The 20,977-nt window shown below is 38.7% G+C and overlaps 1 protein-coding gene across 4 annotated transcripts in view; it reads left to right on the top strand.

The window, feature by feature from the left end:
* Window positions 1–20,647, top strand: part of ZNF608 (zinc finger protein 608) — an 84,745-nt gene extending 64,098 nt beyond the window's left edge. For 2 of the 4 annotated variants that reach the window (XM_057367766.1, XM_057367765.1), the window contains exons 4-10: window positions 9,331–9,418; window positions 9,879–12,330; window positions 14,098–14,515; window positions 15,061–15,233; window positions 16,158–16,311; window positions 17,560–17,619; window positions 18,604–20,647. In XM_057367766.1, the coding sequence (XP_057223749.1) occupies window positions 9,331–9,418; window positions 9,879–12,330; window positions 14,098–14,515; window positions 15,061–15,233; window positions 16,158–16,311; window positions 17,560–17,619; window positions 18,604–18,740 (3,482 nt within the window). In that variant the 3' untranslated portion in view covers window positions 18,741–20,647. Of the gene's footprint in view, window positions 1–9,330; window positions 9,419–9,878; window positions 12,331–14,097; window positions 14,516–15,060; window positions 15,234–16,157; window positions 16,312–17,559; window positions 17,646–18,603 lie in introns of those variants that run through there. The other 2 variants (XM_057367767.1, XM_057367768.1) reach the window with 2 other exon arrangements.
* The last annotated feature ends 330 nt before the right edge of the window (window positions 20,648–20,977 follow it).

Below are 20,977 nucleotides of genomic sequence, written 5' to 3'. Positions count from 1 at the left end.
TTGGAGGGGGGTAGTGTTTGTTTTTGGTTTTTTGTTTTTTGGTTTTTTAAATAGATACACACACACATGCATACACACATAAATTTATACCAGCTTCCCCATTTCTGCAGCTGTTTCTCAACAGTCTGCTGATGAAAACAGTATTTCTGTGGTCTGGTTCTGAGAAGAAGAATAGAAATGAGGCAGATAATTCTTAAAAGGARCTCCTGAATGCTTGTCTGGGTGAGAAAAAATAGTTTTGGTTTTCCCTTTTTTTGGCCTTACTTCTTATATTGAAACAATAGCTCTTTCCCCCACACTCCAAGCTTGTTTTGTTTTGCTAGTTACTTGTTTTTAARGGAGAGAGAGTTTGGGAGAGAAGTAAGTAGCTGAAGAGTTCCTGTAATTAATATAAAGTGCAGGAAGCAAGTGTGACAGATTAGTTGAAAAGCCCTACGTTCTGTTGCTTATCTCAAGTGACATATGGTCCTAGAGTACAAGCAAAGGCAGTGGATTGTGGGGCTTCTTTTTCTTTTGCTCTGCAAGGAGTCAGAAGAGTGTCCATGTGTTCAACAGGCCAGCAACATAGGAACTGAAATAACACTCCTTGAGAAGTCAGTGGGAAATTCAGGGGATTACAGAACAGCATTTCCTTCTTCTAAAATTGAAACGGTGACACTTTTCCATGTCAGGCTATGTGAATCACAGTTACGATTACTGAAGTAAAAAAGAAAAAAATCTGCTAGAAACAAAATACCTTATTTCTGAAACAGATACGGTTTTCTTCAGAACACACAGATGTTAAATGATTTTCAACTTGCATTTTTAGTATCAGCTGAAATAAAGTAAGACTGCAGTTTTATTCTCAGCAGTGAAATAGAGAAGTCCTTCAGTTACTTTGGCCAAAGAAAAGGTAAGGGTTGCACAAAAGCTAGTTCTTTAGTTTTACTAAAGAAGCCTATGGTTAGTTTATAATAACATTAATTACACATTTTCCTGTAAACACTGCAATCATGTGGTCTGACATTCAAGAGGTGTAACAGCAATTTATCCAAAAGTGTTCCTAGTCCTGCCAAATTCTAATCACTTTGATATAAATCTGGCATGAGAAAATTATGTGGGTTGCTGTGGCTTCATAGTTTTCAAAATCACCACTCTATGTAGCTCATATTTTAGTAGAACTATTTAGTTGTGGATAAATCAACAAGCCATTTGGGACCCAATCTGATATCATTTCAGCRGTATTACCCAGTTTTCATTGAGTCTTTTACTGGTCTTTTAATGAGTGTGAAATTTAGCCTTGTATTTTGTTAGGACCATTCGTATTTCTTTCGGCTCTCCATTTGCTTTTAGACCTTGGTCACTGGTTATTTGTTAGGCAGACCATCTTTAGAAGAAAAATATACGCTGAAGAAAAAAAAGTTATCATTATAACTAATGAGGGATATGATCTCCTTGATTAGAGGCTACCCTGTTTTCCAGAGCCAGCAAAGCTCCTCGTTCATAGCTTTGCCCAGAGGAGCTACTATTTCAGCTTACACTCAGCTACATGTCTTCCTAACATGCTGGGGTATTTTTTATACTAAAGCTGGAAAAAGATAATGTTGCTGGGGAGGCAGGAAAAAGAAATTAAACCAGAGCTTCTTTTAGCTGACCATTCAACTGAATATTGACCAACTGTCTTCAAGAGAAAGAAATAGATGGTGGTGAATAAGCTAGAGTCTAGTTTTCCAAGAAGTTCAATGATTTTCCCAAATCAATACAGACCATCAGGCTTCAGAACAAAGGATGCCAGAGACGTGACAGTGATGGAAGTGGCTTGTGTTCTTTTGTGTATTAAGCACATGGGCTCATGGGGAAACAGGATTTCTTCAGTTATTTCAGTGTTTATTCTTTYATATGCACTGGGATAAACTTCTAGATTAAGAAAATCTATTATGGTTGTTATTGGTAGGATTAAAAAGTTGTCTGCTTAATGGCCCARCTCCAAGTTTCCAAGAACTACTCTCTGTAGTTCTCACTGTTTAATTGCTGCTTCTTTTATGAATGCAAATGGGAGTATGCAATGCAATCCAGGGAATACGTTCTGAATTACAGCTATTTTCAAACTAGGGTGGTAGTTCCCACTTCCAAGATATTTTACCAATGACTTCATAATGAAAAGAAAAGAAAAGAAAGGATATGACATTCAAACAAAGTATCCATGAAATTTAGGTTGCCATTACTCAGAACTTACTGGAAATCACACAGATACGATCTTACTCTGTTACGCTGCTGCAGAAGCTACTGTCATTTGTAGCACAGCTTTAGCCACCAGCAGGGCAACGTTAACTAAAATAGCAGGTTTTAGCCTTTCAGCCCTCTAACCTTTAAACTTGCTATGCTTTCATAAAGTACAGAATACAAAATTTAACACCGCAGCTAAGCGGCTCAGCGGTTTATGATTATACCAGCAGTATTTCATTATGCTTCTTTTCCTTGATGTGTCCAATCTTCTCATCTTTATTGCTGTACAGTATTTGTTCAGATAAAGTCCAGTCCCCAGGATGACTAATTGCAGATCTGTGCTCCAGATGGTTTGATTACAGGATGTGGTTAAAGTGACTTTTCAAACATCACTACAACAATAAGGCTCTTAAAAAAAAAAAAAAAAAAAAAAAAAAAAAAAAAAAAAAAAAAAAAAAAAAAAAAACCCCAAAAAAAAAAAAAAAAAACCAAAAAAAAAAAAACCAAAAAAAACCCCATCTCAAAATCCCACCAACAAAGAAAGCAAAAAGAGCCAACCCACTAGTCTTGTGTTTTCGGGCCACCTGACAATCATTACATTCTCAGGCTGGCTGATGTTGATGCCTGTTACATGCACACCTGCTGTAGCTAGAGCTCAGTTCTTGTGCCATGCTAGACAGAGAGTGTGATTAAAGTAGTAAATAAACCATATGTCTCCCAGATCAGCACTCAGTGCAGAAGATGCAGCTTCATACGTCGAATGTTTACTGTTAATTTTAGATTACTTTCTGGATGGAAGCAATCAGGAAGAAATAAGCCATTTGCATTGCAAGTCTAATATAAACAGTGTTTTTTATGCCTGGATGAATTGCAGGTGTATATGTGGATGTTGATGTGGGGTTAAYGTTGATGTGACGGATATGGTGGTTGTGAGGCAAATGAGTTATACTGCTTTTACTAAACCAATCGGTACCAAGAAAACATTTGAGATAATCCTAAGAATATAGATTTTTGTCTTGCAGCTTTTTGCACTTCATATACTTTAGGTATTTTTAGAAAGTGATGTCAGATGCATGTGGGACCAAAAAAATTTCAGTGCCAGATGTGGAATAAAACGTGTTTTATCCATAGTAGTGGTGTACTCTGTGATGACAGATATGCCATGGTTTGGCTATCCCAGGCATGCCTGTATTATTTTACTTGGCAGGGCTGGGACAAAAGGCAAATGGAATATGACTTGCAAACCAATTTGTGGATTCACTAATCACAAAGATACAAGGAGCTGATCTTGCTGTAATGTTACATCAAGTAATTTTGTGATGCTTTTCTATACCAAGGATTGCATCTCAGCCTTGAAGCCTACTATGCCACAAAGATTTCTGCTACAAGAATTTCTTGTATTAACCCTTTAAAGAAGTAATCTTCCTAAAAAAATCTGCAAAGTATAGTATACTTTGGAGATCTTTCTCTGGCATCAGGAAAAGTTGTTTTAAAATTGCACTCAGAATAGTACAGGTAGTAGGCAGAACTGTTGATTTTGGAATTTTGACCACACAGGAATTAATTTATTTTTAAACATAAGTGATTTATGTGACTTTTAAAATATATGTAACTTTTTAAACATACATGACTTTTGGTGAAYGAAAAGCAGACAAATTATTCCTAGTTTTGAAAGATCATTTAAATATTCTTCAACAAATCAGTTACAGAAGCATTCTGAAAGACTTTGTGCCGGTCTTTCTCCAGAATTTTGCAGGTACTTTCAGACAGATTCTCTACTAAAGAGCAGAGAGAGTAGCTCCTTTTACAAAAATGAATGCTTACTTATTCAGATAACTGSTCTTCCGAGTTCTCTGGTAAAATAATCTGCTTGAACTAAACCAGTATTTTGTAGCATTTGCTGTGATCTGAACACAAAAGCAGCCTGTGCAGTAGAAATTAAGTCAGGCTTCCCAGTCTGATTAATTGAGTAGCATCTACTTGTATTGTAATTTGAACGTGTTTGTTTTCTAAAGCCAGTACTTTTAAAAACTGGGGCCTGCACTTAAGATATTAATGTGATAATTTGTTTCCTCACCACATGATTTCATTTTCAAAGTTTTGAATACAAACATAAAAATTTTTGGCTTATGTTCATTACACAATACAGTCAAAAAAGAAAAGAGATATCTGAGGACRTGTTTTAGGCTAGATACTACAGCATTTTTTTTGTCTTTAAATGAAGTAACCTCTGCAAGAGTGTAGAGTAGATCCTTAACAAGCTTAAGGTGTCTGCTAAAACTGCAGTGCCAGAATAATCCATATGAACAAAACCCTAGTTTGGTACTGAAAATGCCTTTGATTGTGATGTTTTTATGTCAAAATAGSACATCTGCATTTCTTAGCAGCAAGTTAGTTACTTCCTTTCCAATTTGTGATGATGTATTTCATTCTATGAGATACAGTTAATAGTAAATTTTGGTTCTGGTCTTTGTTGTGCAGTCACTGAAAAAGAGGGAGGAAGAGGGCACAGGAGGAAGAATCTATACATCCTATCCACAGAATTCATAAAAAGTGATTTTTTTTCTCTAGATTTCTGAAATTATTTTCTTGCATGCCACTGTTGTGACATGCAACGTTTCATTCCATAACAAAATTCAAGTACGAATTGTCACATTTGTTTTGTACGTTTTATCTATCATATGTGCCTGCCTAAAATGGTTTTGTTCTCCTATAGGGATGCGTTAGCTTTTCCTGTCAGGGAAATTCTTTGCCATCMACATTGTGGTTATGAGTATGATGAGTAAAGAAAAAAAAGCTCGTGATGGTACATGTACTGTGAAGGAAAACAGCACAATACAAAATGTTTTCTTGCTCCTAAAAGRCTAATGACATTACCTTTGATGTTAAAGGAGGAGCTTCTGCTGACAGTGGTGGGCACCAGATGATATCCTGTGTGTGCCATTGTCACGCATGAATGCTTTGGGCTATGCTCCTGCCTTGGCTAATGGATTTTGGCAGAAAAAGTGCAGTAGGTGAACTGTAAAACTTCTGGGCAACGTGACCCCATTTTCCTATGTAATTACGCCATTTTGTGATTCCCACACATGAAACATTTGCTACTTACTGTGTCTACTCTTTAAGGATAAAGAGTATGATGGGTAGTGACTTCAGAAGTTTTCATTTTCATATTTGAGTTTGCTTTAATTTAGGACAAGACTGCAGTAATTATTGATAATTTTGGATATACTGCAACTGTAAATAGTTACATAGTTTGCAAATGGAGTGATAGGCCAAATTAAAGCAAGAAATTTATACCCTTATTTCGGGGAGATAAGGTTTKCTCTATTACATCAATTCTTGAGACCTGTGCTCAAGTAATTCATCAAAATTTGCATTGTCACCCTTATTTTCTTGAAGAAGCATTTGCCTGTAGTATATACTCACTGTTGTTTGATCCAGCCTCAGAAGAACAGAAATAGATATTTGGCTAGGTTTCCTCCTGAATTAGAATCTTAGAGAGTCCAAATACCCTCAGGTACATTTCATTACAACCATCTGAATTTTTTCCCATTCTTCAGTAATATGTACTTTTAAAAGTTTAGCCTCTTGGGCTTTTTAAAGTGAAAATATATCCCTGTTTTCAGACAGTATGAACTCTGTGGGTTCCTGTGCATTTTCTCTCTTATTCAGGAAATGTTGAATAAATGATTGATACATGATATATAGTCTAATGTAATAAGAAGTCTCATTACAGGGACTTCTGATGACTTGACATAGGGAGGTTTGGTCCTTTATATGATAAGTTCCTTCAGAAGAGGGAGGGGCTACGTGGGCACACAGGTGCACAGAGAGGAGCAGACATGACCCCAGGAAGGGTCAGTGCATCYCTGAGAGCGTGGCCAGTGTGCTCAGGGGTGATAATCGGAGGTGATCTGGACACTGCTCTGGCACTGTTGCTGTATTGCCTCTGGGGCAGAGCGGGCTCAGCAGAGGTTCTTCTTTTGAGCTTGAACTCTGTGCCAGGACAAATAGTGCGCCCTGACTTAGTGCAGTAAAGATAATCCTTTCTCTTCAACACTGTATCAAGCATATAGTGTGGATTACCAACTCTGTCATCTCCACTTTCATTTTACGGTGCATTGGTCTAATAAACCTCCACCAGTTGYGTATTTCCTTAGATCAGTCCTGCCTCTTGTGTTGCTTACATTCTCCTCACCCATTTCTGTGATRATCTTAGAAGAGTAAGTGAGCTGCCGTTCCTGCCAGTTCTGTGGAATCTTACTTGTGGCTGAGCAATGTGCTGTCCATTAGGGAATGGAAATTTATTCCTTGCCACAGCTACTCTAWCACAGCATGGAGATTAATATTCTCTCCTATTGCATGGGATCCTTGCTAAGCCTAACAAACTTAACAAGATGCTATATATGTGACATACTTTAAGGGAGGAATTAACTTATTTGTGTTTGCTTTTGAAATACTGATTTTCTTACACTGGGAAGTAATTTGAGAGTCTTCTAAGAATTACTGAAATATGTATTGATTTCAGGGACTTTTATTATTTTCAGTATTCTATACCTTCTACCTTGCCCTCTTTTCCATCAATAGGTAACAATAGCCCTAGATCTGGTATATAAATTAATAAATTAATAAAATGTGTGTAGAGATAGGCAAGACCACAAATATCTAGGAAAATGGATACTTAGGTCAGAATAAACCCCCAAAACCAAAAATGAACCAAAACAAAAAAAAATACAAAAACCAAAAAAAACCCAACCAAACAAAAATTACTAAGAAAACCCACAAAAACAAAGAAACAAAAAAAAAGCAAAACCAAAAAAAAGATAGAGAAAGAAACAAAAAAACAACAAATAAACCCAGACTCAAAAAACTCCCTACAAATATAGCAATTACTTTTTAAAAGAATGGTAAAGGTGAACTAGCTGGGGAAGAATAAATGGCACAGATAGTTCTCCCGTGATAACCCCATGGAGCGTCAAACGGCTCTCCTTGTTTGGTACATTTAGGAGACTGGACAAACACTGGTATGKGGGCTGGAGGGAACAACTGTACTACTGCAGATAGATGAGCTGCATGCCATAATAGAATTTACCAGAGAAAAATGCTCATGATTTTCACCAGGACCCTTACAGAGSCACAGATGACAATCTGTTATAGTTGAAGGAATGCATCAAGGCTGCCAGAGAAAGACCTTTACAATCTCTYCTCTCTGGGGTGTGAATGACGAATGGGAACATAGCTTGGAGTTGCCTATTGTGAGAAACCCCATTTCCATGACAGGTATTTCCTCCTGGATGCACTGGCGTGTTCTCCCTGGACCCCAGCAGCCCCTGGCTGCCTCCATGCCTACGCAGGAGGCACAGTAAAGTGGCCTTTGGGTCTTTGCAACTGGCCTAGTTTGCACAGGTCATAAAAATAGCACATGGCATTTTAATCCTGATCAGAGAATCACAGAATCTGGCTGCAGAGGACATCTGCAATGTTCTAGTCCAAGCAATGAGCCAACACTACCCTGTCAACTCGACCAYGGCACTGAGGGCCACATCGAGTCTCTCCTTAACCCCTCCACCATGACCCTTCTAGGTACTCAGAGCCTGACTCTCTGACACTGTCTGGAGGTGCTGTTTATCTTTCATGCTTCAGACCAGTTCACCCCTGAGTACAAAATTCCAGTCGCCTAATCACAGTGAAAAGCCATATGGAGGATAAATTTCAAATCCGTTACAGAGAATTTTCTAGGAAATCCCTTCTTCCCTGGTACCTCTGCTGACAACATTTAAAATACTCCCTGCTGCTAAAAGACCCCGAGGAAATAAGCGGATGGTTGCGTGTTAACTTCACCTCAGTGCAGCAGAGAGGGATGGTTTTAGTACAAAATTAGAAATTGAGCTGGTAAGACAAAGCAAAAAGATGGGCTGGAAACATTTTGGCACAATGCCATCATCGTATCTGTTACAGAGACGCTGCAGAGAATAAGGGAAGTGTAAAGGAAAAACTAGGCTGTCAGCTGCGAGTTGTGTCTTCACGCCTCTTGTAAATTGGGAACATTTTGTATTGTGCCTTTCTTTGTTAGATAAAATGTATTTTTTATTTCAGTKTGTGTTCTAATGAGAAAAGATGTCTGCTTCAGTAGTATTACCTTGTGTTTATCTGTTGTAGTTAATGAATTAAAGAGGTCATTATGCTGGATAGTCCATAAACATGACGATAAATTATGGAAAGAAGTGTTTGAGGGCAACCTGAAAACATTTGAATGACATCCCCCACATTTATTTTCTTGTTACTTACAATAACCTTATCATTCACAGATTTTACAGGGATAATTCAAATAAAATGAAATTAGAATTCTGCTTTAGGCAGACAAATTTGCATTTAATAAAAGTCGTATGTGGAAAAGCAATTAAATTACAGCACGTTTTTTTAAAGGTTCCCTCTTCCTATATAAATATATATTGCAATTACTCTTACCTTCACTGCTCTATGGTTGAAGTTTCATGTCTAGTACCTCACTTTCTACAGAATCAAAAGCAAGGCAAATATCTGCTGAACAAAACTTGCAGTGCATAYGTATGTGTATTTATGTGTTTGGATATGTGTAATTTCAAGTAAATAGAAGCATCATTATCATATTGTTCAAAGCAAAGCAGATTATTCTCAGTCACCTTCTGATTTAAACACTGTAACTGGTGCTTAGTTTATGCTGGCTGACTGCCAAGTGAAAGCAATTATGTGCAATAATAGCAAAATTAAGAGGTGAGTGTTGCTGTTTTACAGCAGGACATGGCAAAACCCATTTCCTTCTGTCAGCTGTATCTTGATTACACACACACAGTCGCACAGGCAAGCTGCCTTACACACACACACACACACACACACACACGTGTGCACTCATTCTTGTTCTTTATCATTTGCTGCCTTTCCTGTGGGTTTTAATTTGAGGTCACTGAAACCAAAAAAGAGGAAGAATCTAGGCCAGAGTGTTTGAAAGCAAATCAGAGTAAGCATCTCACTTTGTGAGGGAAGGACAGAAAAAAGAAAAAGAGGAAAATAAAAGAGCAAAACAAAAAAGCCTATCCCAGTTATTGTTCTGACCATGATAATATTCTATTTTTTGCTCACTGACAGGTGTCCTAGTGGTAAACGTTACATGGAGGAACAAGACTTATGTGGGAACGCTGTTGGACTGCACAAAGCATGACTGGGCCCCTCCTAGGTAGACAAACATTGTGTGTCTGTTTTCTCTCTGGTGTATTTGAACCCCTAATCTTGGGCAAGAGGCTGTACAGACATTAATAAAGCACAACTGGTTATAATTGAAAGCATGCACCAGTGAAATGAGTGGTTCTCCATTTCAGAGTGAAATGTGGCATGAARGTTCTTTTTTATTTTACTTTTGTATTTTTGAGATGGAAGGGGAAATACATGAGATTCATTCAGAGCCGTTAATTTTGAAATRCATTTCTGTAAGTTAGCAAAATTTTTTGCACCGTTGTTCTAATTACATGGATTTTTGTCCTTTTTTGATGATTTTGCCTTTGACGCCRTAACATTCTCATTTGTCAAAGGGGCATCTTTCTTATAACAATATGTGAAGGCTCTCTTATGGGACATGGTGGTGGTGTTGGTTTATTTTGGTTCAAGAGTMCTGTTGATGAAATCTGTTGTTTGTACAGGTTTTGTGAATCGCCAACAAGTGACCTGGAAATGCGCGGAGGACGGGGCAGGGGAAAGCGGGCGAGGTCCGCTGCAGCTGCAGCTGTACCTGGGAATGATGCGAGTTTTGCAGAGTCCAGAGGACTTCAGAATAAAAATCGAGGTGGTGCCAATGGGAAGGGGAGGAGGGGCAGCCTTAACACAAGTGGGCGCAGAACACCCCCAAACTGCGCCATGGATGAAGTCAAAGCCAGCCCCTCATCCACAAACAAGAGGAAAACTAAGCCTCCTATGGAGCTGGATTTGAACTCCAGTTCAGAGGACAATAAGTCTGGAAAACGCATTCGTACTAACTCTAGAAGCACTCCCACCACCCCACAGGGGAAACCCGAGACTACTTTTTTGGATCAAGGCTGCTCCTCCCCAGTGCTCATTGACTGTCCTCACCCCAACTGCAACAAGAAGTACAAGCACATTAATGGATTACGTTACCATCAGGCTCATGCACACTTAGACCCAGAAAACAAACTGGAGTTTGAGCCTGACAGTGAAGACAAAATTTCAGACTGTGAGGAAGCACTGAGTAATGTGGCACTTGAATGCAGTGAGCAAAGCACAAATTTGCCAGGCTTTGATCCGCTAAAAGCACCGACATCTCCTTCCTCCATTGCTACCCCAGGGACCCCCAAGGGAAAGAGGGAACTGACCAGCAATGGTCCTGGTGCAGTTATCAATTCCAAAACTGGCAAGAACTCTGGCAAAAAGAAGAATCTGAACARTGAATTGAACAGCCTTCCTGTAATTTCTAACATGGCAGCCACACTGGATAATTGCTCAGTAGCAGATGGCAATTTGCAAACCGAAATGCCGAAATTGGAGGCTGAAGGATTAATTGACAAGAAGAGTTTGGGTGATAAAGGCAAGAAATCGAACAACTGCAAAGTGGATAAAAACCTTTCCAAACTGAAAACAGCCAGGCCCATTGCCCCAGCTCCAGCACCAACTCCTCCCCAGTTAATAGCTATACCTACTACAGCCTTTACAACCACCACTACAGGGACAATACCGGGACTGCCCTCTCTAACAACTACTATTGTTCAGGCTACACCAAAGAGCCCTCCACTGAAACCCATTCAACCAAAGCCCACAATTATGGGAGAGCCAAGCACTGTAAACCCAGCTCTCACATCACTCAAAGACAAAAAGAAAAAGGAGAAGCGAAAGCTGAAGGACAAAGAAAGCAAAGAGACGGGCAGCCCCAAGATGGATTCTAAGCTGGGGAAGCTGGAGGATTCAAAAGGGTCTGGAAAAGACTTATCTGGACATTTTTTAAAGGACCATCTCAACAAGAATGAAGTGCTAGCTAATGGACTGTCAGAGTCTCAAGAGAGCAGGATGGCGAGTATTAAGGCTGAAGCTGATAAAGTTTACACATTCACAGACAATGCGCCCAGCCCTTCCATAGGGAGTGCCTCCAGGATGGAATGCAGCACTTTGGTGAATGGACAATCTGCCATGGCCCCACTGCACGTGTTGACACAGAATGGCGCAGACAGCACGGCTGCTAAAACCAACAGCCCTGCTTACTCAGATATTTCTGATGCAGCTGATGATGGTGGCTCTGACAGCAGGTCAGAGGGCATGAGGTCAAAGGCCAGCTCTCCATCAGATATTATTTCTAATAAAGATGGTGTTGTAAAAGGACATTCTTCAACCACAGCACAATCAGCTCAAGCAAAAGARTCTCATTCTCCCTATTACCATGGCTACGATCCTTATTATTCCCCAAGCTACTTGCACTCTGGACAGGTCAGTGCCCCAGCAGCTGGGAACAGCAGTACCCCACAGGGGCTGAAGATTAAAAAAGAGACTGAGGAAGAGGCTGAAAAGAAAGAGAAGGCAGAATCGTCAGATGCCAAGAAAAGCGAAAGCACTTCCTCTAATTTGCAGCCACAACATCAGTCGGTAATAACTCAAAGACACCCTGCACTTGCTCAGTCACTTTATTATGGACAGTATGCCTATGGGCTCTATATGGACCAAAAGTCCTTAATGGCCTCCAACCCTGCTTACAGGCAGCAGTATGAAAAATATTATGAGGACCAGAGACTAGCAGAACAGAAAATGGCACAAAGTGGGAGGGACTGTGAAAGGAAGAATGACCCCCCCTTGAAGGAGATTGGGAAGGATGACAGTAAGCAGAAGAATATTCCATCTGCTACTATTTCAAAGGCCCCTTCAACTCCGGAGTCCAGCAAAAATAACGCCAAAATAGGGTCATCAGTTCCTAACAAAGGTGAGGAGACAAGCAAATCACAGATCCTTTCCAATCACCAGCAGCAGCTTCAGTCTGACACTTTCAAAGCCAAACAAATGGAAAACCACCAGCTTATAAAGGAGGCTGTGGAGATGAAATCTGTTATGGACTCCATGAAGCAAACAGGAGTAGATCCAACCACAAGATTTAAACAGGTGAGATCACAGGATATGGAACAAGAGTGTCTTGGTTTAAGTCATGTGAGATTTTTTTCCCTGATTCTGCTATGTTCTTCTATCTCTGCAGCCAAACAAGTTCCACCACCCTTTTTTCATGCTGGATGGTATTGTAGTCTGTGAATAGACCAATAAACCTCCCAGTTGAGCTATTTGAAAAGAACAAAAAAATAAATTAGAAAGTCTAGTAAGGTGGTAACAGAACCCAGGCTTAAGACCTGAATAGACTATTTTAAATTATATGCATGAATAAAATAGAATTAGATTTCTCTTTTAGATGTAAATTCTAAGCATTTTACTTAGCTAAGAAACGAGAAATTTCAAGCAAAATAAGCAGCTTTCATTGTGAGAGGACTTAAAGTAGATTTGAAACATGGTTTGAAGTGTTTCTTTTTTTTGTTAAATGACAGTTGGCATTTACTAAAGATGGGTGAGCTGGTTCTTTGAAGAGCTGGCTTAAAGCACAGCTCTTTATCTTAACCCAAGGTGACCTTTCTGAAGCAGTTAAGTTCCCCTTCTCTCCTCAACCAACCTCAAGCCCCTACAGACCTACACAATGGATGAAATCCTCTCTCCATTGAAGTCAGCGATAGTTTTGCCATTGACTTCAGTGGAACCAGAATTTTATCCAGTGACTTCATGCTGACCTTCGTGGATGTCATATTGCCTTCATTTGAGGCAATGCAACTGTCTCCGTGCTCTGAACTGGAGCCTCAATGCTTGATGCTTTCATGTTCTGGTGTATGGTACATCCCAGACTTCACCCTTACAGGCTGTCTTTCAAGGTACAGTAGGGTCAGGGGAGTGGGAGTAGGGAGCTCTAAAGGAAGTGGGATGGTACAGCCCTAAGTAGGAGAAGATTTTTGCTGATTCAAGTGACTATTTGAACCAGACTGTCCAAGTTGTGTGCTTATATTTCTGCGGCATGTGCCATAAATGTCTGTCAGTTGGGGAAAATGTTTACAATTTGCTCTTGCATATCCTTGTATTAGGGAAAGAAGTCTTCCTATTACTTCTCAATATGGATTTGGTGTGGTGTTGTAAAGAACTCTCCATCCTAATTCTGTAGCATGTTTATAAACTGGTCTGTGTAATATATTACGTAAAAAAGTATTTACAGTGCCCCATCCATGTCCTTTAAACCATGTGATCCCAATTCAATAAATACTTCCCATTTGTAACTYGACAAACTTAAAATAAGATTTTGAGCTGAAGGAGCCTGCTTTAATGTCTGGCTTCTACTGATTCATGGATGTTTGTAATATCAGAGGCAGCATMAGAATCTTTCCAGCAAGATCAGTTTTTCATGTGCATTGTTCCAGGTATTCTAAGTGCTCTGGCATAACATTAGCCAGCTCTAATTTTGTGGTTCGCAGATACATTTTGCTCTCTAGTGGGAAAAATATCTCTGTGGGCTTTAATTAAAATGTTTTATGAATAACATGGTTTCAGAACTTTATTACATTGCATATGTATTTCATGATTAAGCTAGTTAAAGGCATGAAGAAGGATATAAGATGAAGCAATTGAATTAAATTTTGATAATAGACTCTTGCTCCTTCATGGGAATATTGGTTTGACTTTGAGCTTGAGGCACTCTGTAGCAAGCAAGCCTCTCCTCTATGTAATAGGGATATGGTATTAAAACAGCTATTAAAAATACATTAACTGAATTATGGGAAGTATCAATAGCAAACTTATTTCTATGTCTAAGTTTAGAACAATTTTTTTTCTCCTCTGTGTTAGGATCCGGATTCACGAACATGGCATCATTATGTCTATCAGCCCAAATACCTTGATCAGCAAAAATCAGAAGAACTTGATCGTGAGAAAAAGTTAAAAGAAGACAGCCCTAGAAAAACACCTAACAAGGAAAGTTCCCTGCCTAACCTTCCTGTCTCATTAGCAAGCATTAAAGAGGAGCCTAAAGAGGTCAAGCGTTCTGATTCTCAATCAGTGGATGAGAGCAAGATAAAAAAYGATGATCAAAAGACTCCTGTAAATTGGAAGGACTCTCGGGGTGCTAGAGTAGCAGTTTCCTCACCAATGAGTCAGCATCAGTCATACATCCAGTACCTGCATGCATATCCGTATCCGCAGATGTACGATCCCAACCATCCAGCCTATCGCGCAGTCTCTCCTGTCCTMATGCACAGCTATCCTGGTATGTATTCTGAAATTTGCCTTGCATGCTAGTTAAGTTTTGATCCCTCAAGTTCAGCAAAGCCTGTATTTTATTATTTCTGTTAGCAGCTAGGGTAAATTAGAAGCTTCATGGRTGACATTGTGTTGCTTGTGCCTGTGCTAGGGAAAGTTCTGTCGGTGAAACTGACTTAATACAAGATGTTCCTTTTATGAACTCTCAAGTTTCTCAACACTTGACAGTCTGCTGTTGCTGTTAGACTGACAGATAGTTTATTGCCTATAAAAATATTCTAAGCACTTACTGTCAGAACCATTACAGTTACTATTCCTTTTACTTAAAGAGGACCCATAAATGTCYGAAATGGCTGTCAACTATCAACCCTCTTTATAACCTCCATTCATCAGGGTAAATTAGGTGATGAAATTGAAGAGCAAAGTTGCCATTTGGTAGTCATGTGATCTACTTTTGATGTTATTCTCAGTTCTGGCATTATCTTCTCCTACCTTGATGTAATCAAAATGTAAAAACAGTAACTTGATGTGGTGTTTGTTGTTTACCTGCAGGGGCCTATCTCTCTCCAGGATTTCATTATCCAGTTTATGGGAAGATGTCAGGGAGAGAAGAGGCAGAGAAGGTCAATACCAGCCCAAGCATCAATGCAAAATCAACCACTGAGTCCAAAGCACTGGATCTGCTCCAGCAGCATGCCAACCAGTACCGCAGCAAGTCACCTGTTGTAAGGCTTTGTCTAATCTTTCTGAAGAGTGTTACATATAGGAAGGGGTAGGGGAGGAATAGAATTGTAGGAAGCACACAATCTGGCATCAAGCTATGAATGCATGATTCTTCTTTAGAGTACTGCTTACAAGAAAAGCAATTTATAGTTAGGAWGTTTCCATGGCATAAACTGGAAGTGGCACATATAACACAGTTCTGTGCTGAGTTTTCCTATCTTGTATGGACTCATRTAGAAATACAGATTCAGAGATACCTCCTGAGTGCACAGTTTTTTGCAGTTACAAAGGAAACTCCTCTTTGGAAACAGATAATGAAATGAGAAGTTGGGCTACGGGATRTGATAATACTCCCTCCTTGTATTTTGCCAAGAATCCACATTTTCCAAGTGGCTGATTACTAGCCCCKGTTTCTGAAGATCTACAAACAAGGTTTATAGAGTTGGAACAAATACCGTTATTTCACTTTCAGATAGGTTAAAACATGCTGTTTTAATTGTGAGCAAGTCACTGACTCTCATTCTGTTTTTAAAAGGTTTTTCCCCTGTTTAGTCAAACTTGATTCTCAGAATGCGTTTAGAGGGTTGAGGGTTGATTTTCTGCAGCTCAGCTAGGTTGTTCAGGCATTGGCAAGCCAGCCRAGCTTCAAGAAGCCCAAAACCAAAAGTCAGTGTGGTGTCTTCAAGATGTAGTGTGTTTCCCCTAAATCTTTGTGCCTTGGGAAATCTTCCATTAGCCAGAAAGGCTACCTTTAGATTACCATCAAGTGCAAAAAACCCAGTAGAGTTACTTCTTCAGAAAAAATTAGCTTCATCATTTGTGTTCAAAAGGTTTTTGACCTTCAAAACGCAGTAGCATGTGGTTTTGTTGTGATTTCATCTCTTTTAAMATTCTCACATCAGTTTTCTCTCACTTTCTATTACTAGCCTGTGGAAAAATCACCAGCTGAGCGTGAACGGGAAGCAGAAAGGGAACGAGACCGCCATTCTCCTTTTAGCCAGCGGCATCTCCACACACACCACCATACACATGTTGGAATGGGCTACCCCCTCATACCTGGACAGTATGACCCATTTCAAGGTGAGCAGAAAATTTGCAATGGATAGGATTAGCTTGCCTCATGGAATTGTTGCCTTGACATTGGAAATCATGCCTACATGAAGCATTTTGAATAGAGATCCTGGTGTTGCATCGGAAGTGCTTTACGTTTAGGAAGAAAGCTTGAAAATTCATTGCATGCTCTAACAATAAATTAATGCCTTCATGCCAATAGAAATACCAAGTTTTGTTTCCAAAAYGGGGTGTCAGAGCATTATTGAAGATGTACCAGTTAGGCTGTCATCCACATGRATGTTTTGATTCCTCCCGCGAAATGACATTAACTGGCTGAAAGGCAGTAAAAAATCCAAACCAACCAACCTCCTTTTTGTATAATTAGGGTTSTGTAAGCAATGGAGGAAGTGTAGCAAAGACAAAAGCTTTTTATACTGAACATATTTTATGTACAAGGCATCACAGTCACAAGGGTTTGGGCTTGTTATAATTTGACTATTTGAAAGAGGACTCTTTGTATTTTGGCAAATGCCGTGCACAAAGTTGCAGTCAGGGAAAAAGCAGCACAGTGAGATACAATTTATTCTCCCTAGGTTTTATTCCAGACTTTGAATGTTTTTTCTCTCACCATGGATTCTAGCTGAATTAAAAGGAGGTTTCCTCCCATGCAGCAAAGTACGCCCTACCACAACTGGTGGCTAAATGACATTTCTTCTTTATGTTCACTTGGTGCCTCAGCACTTATTTTTCCTGTGTAAGAGTCTTGACATTTTGTCAGTGTGATTCAGTGATTCCATATGCCTTTTGGGATGCATTATGCTTGTTTAGTAGCAAAACCGTAAAAATGGTAAGTTATTATGAAAGTATTGTATCCTGAGCAGCTGGCATGTCGTTTCTGTAATTCACTGTGACTTTTGATTCTTGTTGTTTCCTGGTACCTATTATTTCTACTGAGCTTCCTATTCACGAACTCATACAAACCACTTAGCATCATGCAGTGCAGTATTTGGAAAGGAATGCAGTAAGTAGAAATGCTGTAATTTCTTGTAGAATATCTATCAAAGACAATTCAGTTCATTTCAGAAAGGTATATTGATCATACTGGGCAGACTGYCTTAACAATGTTGCCTGCAATATTTGCCATTTAGCTAGTGTTAACCCCCCCCACATTCTCGGGCTGTTTGCCTTAGAGATCCTTCCTATCATTTCTCTGAGCACAAAAATCCATTAAAACCAGACATACATCAACATTCCTTTGTTTCTTCTTTCCCTCAGGATTGACCTCTGCTGCCCTTGTTGCCACTCAGCAGGTGGCTGCTCAGGCATCTGCATCTGGTATGTTTCCTGCACAAAGAAGGTAAATAGCCAATAAATTATATATTGTAACACAGAGAGGAGAAAGCAAATCATAGATTTTTTAGCCTAATGGTCTGCATTTCCTTGTATGACACAGCTTTTAAGGTTGAGGAAAAACTTGGTACTTTGGCTTAATTGCAGTTTTGTTCTCCACAGAGTGAGATTTTGTCCTTAGTTGTGTTCTTTAACTGTAGCATAGGTCATTAAGAAAGAACAAATAGTCTGTCTTCTGAAATTTTCCATAGAGTGTGTTTTAAGATTGGTATTAAGATAAAACAAGAGATTAAGAAATACAATTTAAGATCCAAATTTTTAATAGAATGAATTTAAAGTTCATGTTCAGTTGGCTCCATGTGTGACCAGAAAAACTTAGGTTTTTATGTATTCTGCAAGTCTCTTGGTTTGCTGGTCCTGCTTTCAGAGAGGTTTGTTTGGGAGCCTGTTAGAGATGGCTTCGTATTTGAGTCACATACTCATTGCACACATTTGCCTCTCAGTTTTTCAAGAGGTTTTCAAGAGGAAAATTTCTGTATTATGATGATCCCATATCAAGTGAAAAACCCAAAGCCTCTTTTAACGTTAGTGTTTCATTGATCACTGCCTTGTTAAGCTTCAGTTTAATGTATTAAATAAAACTGTGAGGTTCCATGGGTATCTGAAAGCTGACGCTGAAACAAGCAATCATTAGCTGGAATTATTTGAGTAAGAAAGGTTTGTAGCCCTGAAAAAGCTGATAGATGATAGGGGATAAGAACCCAGAAGATAAATTCTGGTACAGGTTACTTCTTAGGATGTTATTCCTGGCAGGGGAGGGATGAGGACATGGCTTGCCATCTTTTCTTCTTGGCTTTGAGAATATTTGTACAGATTTCTTTTGATGATGTATTCAAGGTGCCAAAAGAAAAAAAAAAAAAAGTGAGGAAAGGATCTGCTTACTAAAACCTTCTTCTTTCTTTTTTTCAGAGAATGATGAATTTGGGGATGAACATTGTCATGTGACTGGATCACATGAGGAAGCGCTTTATTACAGACATCAGTTCCATGGTGTTAATTTGAAATGCCTTAATGGCAGGCAAAAACCAGTCATTTCATTTTTGTAAATTGCAGATTTTATCACAGAGTAACAAATGTTGCTGTAATTAGACTTCTGTTTTTATATATATATATATGCGTATATATATATATACATATATATATAAAAATATATATATATTCTTTACTTTTTTTGTATCAGTACCAAGGCTCGCACACAGGGTCTGCTGCTAAGTTGCGAACCACACACTAAATGGAGATATGTATTTGTCATGTTTAGAAGGCGTTAACTGCAAAAGGCTGTTTGTTTCTTTTCTTCTTCCTTTCCTTTTTCTTCTTTCTTCTTTCCTTTCCAGTTGTAAATAAATAATGTTATGTATCAGTGTGCCTGAACCTTGCATACCCTTCTGGTATTTCCCACAAGCTCTCAGAGAGGCTAACTGTGATGACACTTTGGTACAATGTAGATGTCTATTTGGTGGTTCCTATTAAGATGCATCAGTGTAAAATGTTACTGTATTCACTGTTTCATTGTAATTGTGTATTGTGAAAAATATACCTTTGGAAGGCATGGGGATTCTAGTACCACAAAAACTGTGTTGTATATAATGTATAGATTTTAAATGGAGATAATGAGCATCTGTGAATAATGAAATGTCTTTTTTGATAATCTTGAATGGCAGATAACCTAATAGCCTGCATACAAGAAGACATCTGTGATTGTTCTATTACTTGAATAGTCCTGCAGTCTTTTTTTTAATGTTTACAATTACCCAGATTTAGAGGAGAGACTTTAATGCCATTACCTGTTTACTTGTTTTATGCTGTAACCTAGTTTATTTTATGTAAAACCTATATCAAATGCTTTCATTTTTTTACTTGCCTTAAATAATTTGGCAATCAGAATAATGAAAAACAATTTGATTTTTTTTCTTTCTTTTTTTTTTCCCTTTTCAGTTTCTGGGTGTCTATGAGCCACTTTGAAAGATGTGTCATAGCTGTAGATAGCAGAGGCTGCAGCAATGGCACAGCTCCTGCTGGGCCTGTGCCATTGTCCTCTCCCAGATGACAATGCAGGGTCCAAGCCAGATGGCAGATGGACCTCTTTCAGTTGACCCTGATAGGCTCAGAAAAGACCCATGGTAACACTTTGGATGGTATTAGTGGAACTGAAGTCTCTAATACCCATTTTAGAGCAGCTCTGTATGCTGTAAATTATAGGCAAATTTTTTCCTATTATATCGGTATTGCCCTTCCCCCAAAAATGAATAGATGCCTGAAAACAGAGGACCTGTGAATTTAAAAAAAAATAATCCTTTGCTGTGTTTAACCTGCATTACTACAAGATAAATACTTTATGTGGCTGTACCCCCTGTTTTGTTACAATGCAGTTAACACAGTACACAGTAACATGAAATCACTAATTGTGATGTGAAAAAAAAAATCAGATTTACTGGTCGAGTTTTTGAGGCTTTAACTCTTTTCCTTTTCTGCATATCCCACTTACATTGATTGTCAAAACTGCTTTTTAAAGTTKTACTGGTTTTTTTTTGTTTGTTTTGTGTTTGTTGGGGTTTTTTTTGACAGGCTGAATTACTGCAAGTTAAAGGTTGTTCTTGAAGTTGGTTCCGTTTCTTCTACCTTGTGAATACTTAATACAGAAGGATGAATTAAAGATTCCCAACAGACAAGCACACTTGGACTTTTATATTACTATGATGAATCTGCCATTAATATTGCTATAATTGTTTTATTTTTATAGGCATAAAATCAGTTCCCTTAGTGAATAGTTATAAGGTTTATTGATTTTTACTACACATCATTCATCTGTGGCTTACTATTATTGTCTTGTTCTGAACACATTCAGARGTCTCACAGTGGTGACATACTACAAGTTAGCCTCATAAAAATGGGAAGGAAGGGGTGTTTTCTTTGAAAAAGGGGATATTGTGAATGCAGGGCTCTTGAAATAATAAATGCCTTATTACTTCTATAGTAAAGGCTCAGATGACTTTTGTGTTGAAATATACCGTTGACTTTTGTTTTTTTCTGCCTAAATCATGAATGCTACCACAGCAAAACAGATCTTACGAATTCACACTATTGGTGATTTTGATTTAGTGTGGTTGAGTGTCATAAGTAACTGGAATGAATTACCCTGATTGATTGGGTAAGCAACAGTTAAAATTGCAATTAATGTTACCGCTCTGTTGTATCCTTGAATTCTGTAAGAGTGGCTGATAYCTATTGCCATTTAGTGTCTTCCTCCACTTAACATTACTACCTCTTCCATCTAGCTTCATAG

This window comes from Malurus melanocephalus, unplaced genomic scaffold, assembly GCF_030028575.1.
Source record: "Malurus melanocephalus ecotype Western Australia unplaced genomic scaffold, MMel_1.1 scaffold_84, whole genome shotgun sequence".
Classification (NCBI taxonomy): Eukaryota; Metazoa; Chordata; class Aves; order Passeriformes; family Maluridae; genus Malurus; species Malurus melanocephalus.
This window is presented reverse-complemented; position numbering and strand designations above follow the sequence as displayed.